This window comes from Montipora capricornis, chromosome 10, assembly GCF_036669925.1.
Source record: "Montipora capricornis isolate CH-2021 chromosome 10, ASM3666992v2, whole genome shotgun sequence".
NCBI lineage: Eukaryota > Metazoa > Cnidaria > Anthozoa > Scleractinia > Acroporidae > Montipora > Montipora capricornis.
This window is the reverse complement of record NC_090892.1, coordinates 13,698,768-13,706,658: the sequence shown is the minus strand read 5'-3', so window position 1 is coordinate 13,706,658 and position 7,891 is coordinate 13,698,768. Positions and strand designations below refer to the sequence as shown.

General features: G+C 41.2%; 2 protein-coding genes across 4 annotated transcripts in view; both read left to right on the top strand.

Moving 5' to 3' along the window:
• The window catches only part of LOC138021412 (cytochrome c oxidase assembly protein COX18, mitochondrial-like), a 401,574-nt gene that overhangs the window by 308,618 nt on the left and 85,065 nt on the right, over positions 1–7,891 (top strand). The window lies entirely within an intron of this gene.
• On the top strand, positions 4,194–7,726 carry LOC138019117 (adenosine receptor A3-like). Of its 2 annotated transcripts, XM_068865788.1 has the most exons (3): positions 4,199–4,339; positions 4,811–4,925; positions 6,544–7,619. In XM_068865788.1, the coding sequence occupies exon 3, from the start codon at positions 6,548–6,550 to the stop codon at positions 7,481–7,483; it is 936 nt and encodes a 311-aa protein (XP_068721889.1). In that variant the 5' UTR covers positions 4,199–4,339; positions 4,811–4,925; positions 6,544–6,547; the 3' UTR covers positions 7,484–7,619. The 2 variants fall into 2 exon arrangements, with proteins under 2 accessions (XP_068721890.1, XP_068721889.1); XM_068865789.1 differs by lacking the exon at positions 4,811–4,925 and having other exon boundaries at positions 4,194–4,339; positions 6,544–7,726.

Here is a 7,891-nt window from a genome sequence, read left to right as displayed (position 1 = left end):
CCCTAAAGGTCAAAAGTGAAGTTAGCCCATAATGTTATATATTTTTGGAAAGGTATTGACGAGTTATATCACGTGAAGGAGTTTGGGGACCCTGCGGTCTATTGGGTGCCCTGTGCGTTGTTTTAACCTCATACAGGAGCCCATCTGGAGCGTGCAACTTCCATACAGCGTCTGTGAAACGGCGTTTTCACAAGTAGGTTTATTTTTACACTAGCCCTTCCCGCGAATTAGGTCAAAAAACAAAGGCAGTTCCGGTTCGGTGACCCTATGCTTAATTTCTTATAATTGGTCATCGGGCTCCTGTGGGAGTCTCATTAGCGGGAAATTCAATCTAAATATAACCTTACTTGTGAAAACGCCGTTGCACGAAAATAGGTAAGTTGCACGCTCCAGGTGATGGGCTCCTGCCTCATAACATTCCAAGGTTTTACCCCCCCACCCCCCGAACTCCCACTTGGCATGCAAGTAGAGGGCACTACCCCCCACCGAACGACACCCCTTTCGCGACATGGCGAATAAACCCTGGATGTTACGCCCCTAAGTATGTGGCTTGAGTGCGTTCTATGTGGTTCTCCAAACTCGTCCTTTTGCCATGCGAGAACCCCCCCAAAACGAGCTGGCCCCCTTGGATGGGTCATGGAGATGCGCAATGGGTTGGGAAATCCTGCCATGCTATTGGCTTGGCTCCAGCACTTCCAGGGAAGGCTCTACACTCTATAGAAGAAGTGGGTTTTTTGCAGATATCTCCCTCCCCCCTGAACGAGCTCGCCCCTCCTTAGTGGGCCAGGGCGATGGGCAATCCTCTTGCACATCCCATGGTAACCTTGGTTTGGTTCCAGCATGCCCAGGGAAGTCTCTTCACTGAATAGCAAAACACGTTTTCAGTACCTACAGTCTGTGACAAAATTCGTTGGAACAGTCTACGACTATACAGATCTGAAGCTTTCACAGCTCACTCTCCCCTCACAATGTTGTTTTAACGCCAGTTTCTGAGCCCAATTGTCAAAACAACATTGTAGGAGGGCAAGGTATTGTAAAGTGTTTCAACAATTTTGTCCGGGACTGTAGCTTCCCCCAGATTTGAACTGTACCTTCCGGAACCGGCTAGGACGATGCGCAATTGAGTGGGCCATTTGTTTGGCTCTAACTCTTCCAGTCAGGAGCTCATTACCGGGAACTTCCATCTGCATTGTACGCTTTAGTCAACCCTTTCCCGATCTTTCTGTTTTTAGAACTACGTTATTTTGACTTATGTGACACATGTACATATGTGACGTAAAAAATGGCTGACCATAGGTCACCTATGATTGGTCATTGTGAACATATGTGAAAACACCCACTGAAGCCCCCTTGCGAGGTGCTTGTAAAAATGGAAAGATACAGGGAAAGGTTGACTCAGAGGGTTCATACGGAAGATGGATGCTCTGGGTAATGGGCTCGTGTTCCAGTGAAGGCCCTTCACTCTATAGCAAGAGATGTTTTGGTGCTCTTGCTTCCTCTAGATTTGAGCCGCCCCTTATGACCCGACCAGGAAGATGCACAATTAGACGAGCCATCCCATGGTATCCTTGGTTTGCCTCTGGCACCTCCAGGGAAGTCCACCCCTTCCCCCTGAGCCCGCCAAGGAAGATGAACAATTAAGTGGGAAGGCTGTACAGTCTTGAAAAAAGGTGTTTTTTTGCCCATAGCTCCCCCCAGAAACAGCTGTGGTTCTCCCCGACCCAAAAAGGTTGTAGTGCACAATCCAAAACTCTACCCGCCAGGCAAGTTTGGGATCTGTAACTCTTCTGTCAGACTGTGGAAGGCTCCACCCTCTGAGAAGAAAACGGAGCGCATATGTTCTAATGAAAGCATAAAATAATGGTAAAGAAATTTAAATTAACCCAAATACTTAAGGGCATATTTTGTATGACATAATGATTGTTTTCTTATTGCACGATACACATCTCAGTTTATAGTAATGTCAGCAGTTCTCATTTATAAATTACTGTTACAAAGTATTAAACTTCAACACCATCAAAGCAAGCACTTTGATAGGTTTCCTGGTCAATTGTCTGCATTGATTTCTTGAAGAACTACACCACGTAAATTTAAGAACATCTTAAGAACGTTTTCAGCCTCACAATGCTAAAATTTATAACAACATTCAGCCTCAGCTCTAAAATTAGACGTTCTTATGAAAAAAGAAAAAGAGTATATTCTTTAATTTGGTACTCATAACTTTTCTGGTTGGTTTAATGCATCACACAATGATTCTCATGCTCCTGTTTGTTTTCTTGTACTCCAATAATTGGAGTTGAATACATTTGCCCAATTAATATTCTGTATTAGTATATACTAAAACAGTGGAAAGCATTGAAGGCATGCTCTGATTGGTTACTCAAACAAAGAATAGGCTTTGCTATTCATCTCTGAGTAACTGGCCCAGGATTTGCCCCCAAAAAGATTGTTATTGTTGCAGGAATAAATAATAACAAATTATTAGTTTTAATCATCTCTTCATGTTATATTATCTCACTGTTTTAGTATAAAGTAATTTAACAACTATTTACCTGTAGAGTTGGTGGCTAGTGGTTGATATTTACCAGCAAGGTAATATCCACCACTAGCCACCTCTGATTCGGCTTGTTAATTAGTATATACCACAAAACTGAATAGTGCTCTCCACATGCGCTGATTGCCTAACTCGGAGGTGACTAGCCAAGAACTATTTAACCCTGAGTAGCTGAAGTGAAAACAAATGGATTCTGGCATGCAAAATTTAAAATTTCCAACCACATAATTTACAAAAAACAATGGAGTTTTTGGGTTCACTTTTTATTCAGCTAGTGTGGTTATCACTACAACAATTATTCACCTCAGTGTCAGTGAACAATTATTGTTAATTATAGTATAATCATTATTGACCTCAATATTATTGCAAGAATGACGTACATGTAGATGGTGCCATCAGTCAATCAATCTGGATCAAAAAGAACAATACATACCGATATTATTGTGAACCATGTAAAGCTTTGATAAAAGTTATGAGTACCATTTTCGACACGAAAATATGTTAACTTTACTATGCGTCAACATGACGCAAGATTTGCAAAATAGCATTTGCCCTGAAGTTGATCGGTTTCACAAAAATGACACCCGTTGCTTGAACAAAACAAACCCTCGTTCTAGCTCGACCGTTGGCATAACTTCCACTCCTTGCAGCCTCTGATACTGACGAGTTGCAGGTGCTCTTGGTTCATCGCCACCATCATCAGAATCTTTACTTGTAACTACGTGAGCATCTCTACGACCCTCGTGTTCATTTTCATCGAATTCATCGATCGTTGCTCGGCTGCCGCGAATCTCTCTTGCTTGAAGAAGTGTTCTCATCATGATGATACCTCACTTGAAATCGGTGTACGGTTTATTACGCCTGCAACAAATGAACTTCGTACGATAATAATTTACAAGGCAGTAGACAGAGTTGAGTTAAAAGGCCGAGATCGACTGTCTCAGCACGAAAGAAAATATTAGAGCAAAACTAAACACTTAATACCGTCCATTAGCTCAGCTTTAGAAGTAAGAAAACAAAAATTCCCCTAGCCCTTGCACCATTCGACGATGGATTACGAAGGAATTGCATGCAGTTGATATACTAAAAGCGAATAATGAGAAAACCGTGCTATCAAGCCGAAATAGTTCGTACTGTGTACATACTGTAGTGCGCACTATACAGCAGTAAGCACTATAAGCAGCGTACTATAGTACGTACTACAACGGGTGATGCCCGGTAATTTGTGTATCATTTTGTCGGGTGATACCCGACACTCCCCGTGCGAATCGGGTGCCTTCGAAGCAAGTTATTTTTCTCAGCGGTTTTGGTATGGGCCAAACTTAAGAAAATATATAACACATATTGTGTACCTCGCGTCGGGACGATATGAGGCCCACAACAAGAAGAACAGCGCAAAAAGTCATCTCACGTAAGTCGCACTGAATTGTCGTGACCGGAATAGACCACTTTCATAAATGGCGACCAACTTTACATTCTTTTGTATTTATGTTAATCAGACCTACTGCCCTCGTTTTAAAACAAATATTCTTTTGAAATTTGCTCGTCGTAGTGAGGTTAGTAGGGCTTATTAGCATTAAAACAAAAAAATAATTTATTTGGCCGCCATTATGAAAGAGGTCTACAGTGGACGATGAGGAAGTTTTCTGTTGCAGATGCTGCATTCACTTCTCATGAGTCCTAGTCTGCTTTTTGGTTCAGTTCATTTCTTTCACATTTTGCCTGCACGTTTCCCTTTTCCCATTTTTCTACAACGCAGCAGTTCCAGTGCTACAATAAATCAAGGTAAGGACGGTTTTCTTTTAGTCGTAGTATCTCTTGCCTTTTCGAAAGGTTATTTAATTTTGGCACATAATATGAGGCAGACAGCGAACTTTTTCCAAGAGCAAATATTTCGCTGGCAAGTCTTCCAGCTAGGATGTGTTGAGAAAGGAACATTTAACAGCTTATGGGTAACTAAAGGCTGACATGAAGAAATATAATGATCGAAGAGAATTTGATGCAATGAGGCTTGAAGGCCGATGCGGAAATATTCTTTAAAATATGCAAACTACGTGGAAAACACTAATGAGCAAAAATGGATCCATGGGAAAAATCGAGCACACGGCTAACGTAACACAGAGGGTGCTAATGTGGGTACCCAATTGTCAGTTAACTACTAATTTTTCGGCTAACTGTCAGTTAACTACTATTTTTTTGGCCAATTGTCAGTTAACTACTAATTTTAGTTATCTCTTAACTTTTATTATCTCACAGCGATAACAATTGATTCATGATAACCAGAATTTTCTTTACTTCAAACCGTGAATCAGTTTTGGGGGCTGGACCCTTTTTCTACAACGCAGCAGTTCCAGTGGTATGATAAATCAAGGTAAGGTTATTTTTGGCACAGAATATGAAGCAGTCAGCGAACTTTTTCCAAGAGCAAATATTTCGCTGGCAAGTCTTCCAGCTAGGAAGTGTTGAGAAAGGGACATTTAACAGCTTATGGGTAACTAAAGGCTGACATGAAGAAATATGATGATCGAAGAGAATTTGATGCAATGAGGCTTAAAGGCCGATGCGGAAATATTTTTTAAAATATGCAAACTACTTGCAAAAAACTAATGAGCAAAAATGCATCCATGGGAAAAGTCGAGCACACGGCTAAAGTAACACAGGTTTGAAGTGTTGAGAAAGGAACATTTAACAGCTTATGGGTAACTAAAGGCTGACATGAAGAAATATGATGATCGAAGAGAATTTGATGCAATGAGGCTTAAAGGCCGATGCGGAAATATTCTTTAAAATATGCAAACTACTTGGAAAAAACTAAATGCGCAAAAATGGATCCATGGGAAAAATCGAGCACACGGCTAACGTAACACAGGATGGAAGTGTTGAGAAAGGAACATTTAACAGCTTATGGGTAACTAAAGGCTGACACGAGAAATATGATAATCGAAGACAATTTGATGCAATGAGGCTTAAAGGCCGATGCGTAAATATTCTTTAAAATATGCAAACTACTTGGAAAAAACTAAGGAGCAAAAATGGATCCATGGGAAAAATCGAACACACGGCTAACGAGCGAGCTAAATGAACTTCTGGTGAACTTGGTCGTTTACCCAGGTTCCCATCAAAGTCTACGGAACTCTCCATACCTAGCCTGTGAGAGGAGCGTCGCTCCTCTCCGATTTTTTTTTTTCGGAGAGCGGACGGCTGTACACAGGCTATCCATACCTTAACACAGTCGAATTCAACATTTGTTTGAACTTGCCTCCCTTGAATCAGCCTCAGCCTAGCTTGCGCATATGGCCAAAGATGTAGAGAAATTCCCGGATGACAGGAATGCCCAAACTGCAACGGGAAATAACTAACCAAGCATGTGACATTCAGCGTAAATCCATTTATTTCCTTTGGGCAATAAATTTCTCTCCGTCTTAGCAACATTGTTTGAGAGCTCCTTCTTGGCGTGGTGGGCCGTCATTTATCCATTTTTTTTTTTATTAATGAATGATTAACGTCGTCATTACTGGGAGAATAAAGTTACAGTCCGAAAATTATAGGACGTATCACAAACAGGAAAAAATGGAATGATCAAAGCAAATTAATTGTGCTCACTGTTTCAGGTGACAACCAAAACCCCACAAAATAATGGCTTTCATATGCGAAAAAATGCCTCTGCTTGCCTTACACGTTTATCTGCCATTCTCGTCTTGACAACAATGACTTTAAATTAAAAAAAAAAGGCAATCTGAAGGACACAAGCCTTCGAAAATAAATTTACAATTTTTTCTCCACAAATCCACACTGTTCATAACATTTTTTCCTGGAGAAGTTGGCACATCCTTTCCATGCTGAACGACTTGGATAAACGGCAAAACGATCACAACAGCGCACAAGTAAATTGTAGTTCACGTTCTCGTATCCGATGCCGTCGTTCTTGCTTACTTAATTAAGATTTCTATAAAACCTCTGAGACTTTCTTGTGCTCTCGTTCTCTCTAGGTGGATGGATAAGATGGCTAATGATTCCTTGGATAAGCAAAATGAAACATTGATTGAAGGACGATTAACGACCCTCACGTTTTCTCCATCGGAGTGCATTGCTTGGCTTATAGTGCTTTGTACTGTAGGTATTGCCATAGTAACGGTCAATTCCCTTGCAGTCATTGTTTACCTCAAAGAGCCCCGTCTTCGCAAGCCTAGTATGTACCTGGTGATCAGCCTGGCAGTTGCAGACATATGTGTAGGGGTGATCACGCTGAGCATAGACGTGTTTAATATAGGTCGTAAATTCAGCCTATGGGAGTACTATTTGTCGCCAGCCGGGGACAGTATTTTACTGGCTGTCCTTTTGCTCTTTCCAGCAGCTTCGGTGACAAACCTTGCCGTTATTTCTTTGGAGCGGATGCACGCCACGTTTCGTCCATTTAAGCATCGTCTCCTCACAAAATGGATATTTGGAGCATCTGTTGGGTTCGTTTGGCTTACCGCTGTGCTAAACTCCGCTTGCATGTACTTATATGTGCTCTTTACATTAGGCCGTGAATTTTACCAATATTTGTCATTATTCGCTTGTTGCTTTTCTATTATCGTCATTTCTTATATGTCGATCGTGGCCAAAATGTACTGTGGAACTCATCCTCACCACAATGGCGCAGTGAGTCGAGAAAGAAAACTGACTAAAACACTGTTCATAGTGACAGCTGTATCTTTAGCGTTGGTGCTGCCGTACACTGTTGCTTTTATCTTCGTATTCTCCAAACTAACTTATTATGGCCTTTCCAGTCAAACAATTCATTTGAGTTTCTTTTCGGTTTCTTTAGCTTATGCCAATTCACTAGTCAATCCCATTTTCTATGCCTATAGAATCCCAGAATTCAAAAGAGCTGTCTCTTCATTTTTGGGCTGTACACCACGAGCTCAGGTTTTTTCCTCAAAGTGACTCTTAACTTCTGTGACTCTTGCTTCCGATCATCTCAATTTGCTTGAGTTGGGTATCAATCTATCGAAGGGTTTGCTTGGTCCGTAACAGTAAAAGACGCTCTTTAGCTCGTACTGCATGCGCGCCCTCTCGCAAATTACGGTGTTATGCGATCGCTTGATATCGATTCCAGGAAACGAGCTTAGTTATTTCCTATAATACTCATAATGCAATGTAGATAGTTGAATACTTAAAAGTTGAATTGGAAAATGGGTACTAACCGAAGTGTCAACTACTTAAAAGAAACGCGCAAATGTAAAAAATATATGCAGGTTGAAATGTGGCGTGGATTATTATCATCCTCCACCTTCTCCTGCAGAGTTAGTGTTCACTTTAATGTTGTTCCTTCCAGCGAAGGGGGTACCCGAG

Bases quoted from the DNA above. Each gene is read 5' to 3' on its own strand.
- LOC138019117 (XM_068865789.1), top strand. From the start codon at position 6,548: ATGGATAAGATGGCTAATGATTCCTTGGATAAGCAAAATGAAACATTG.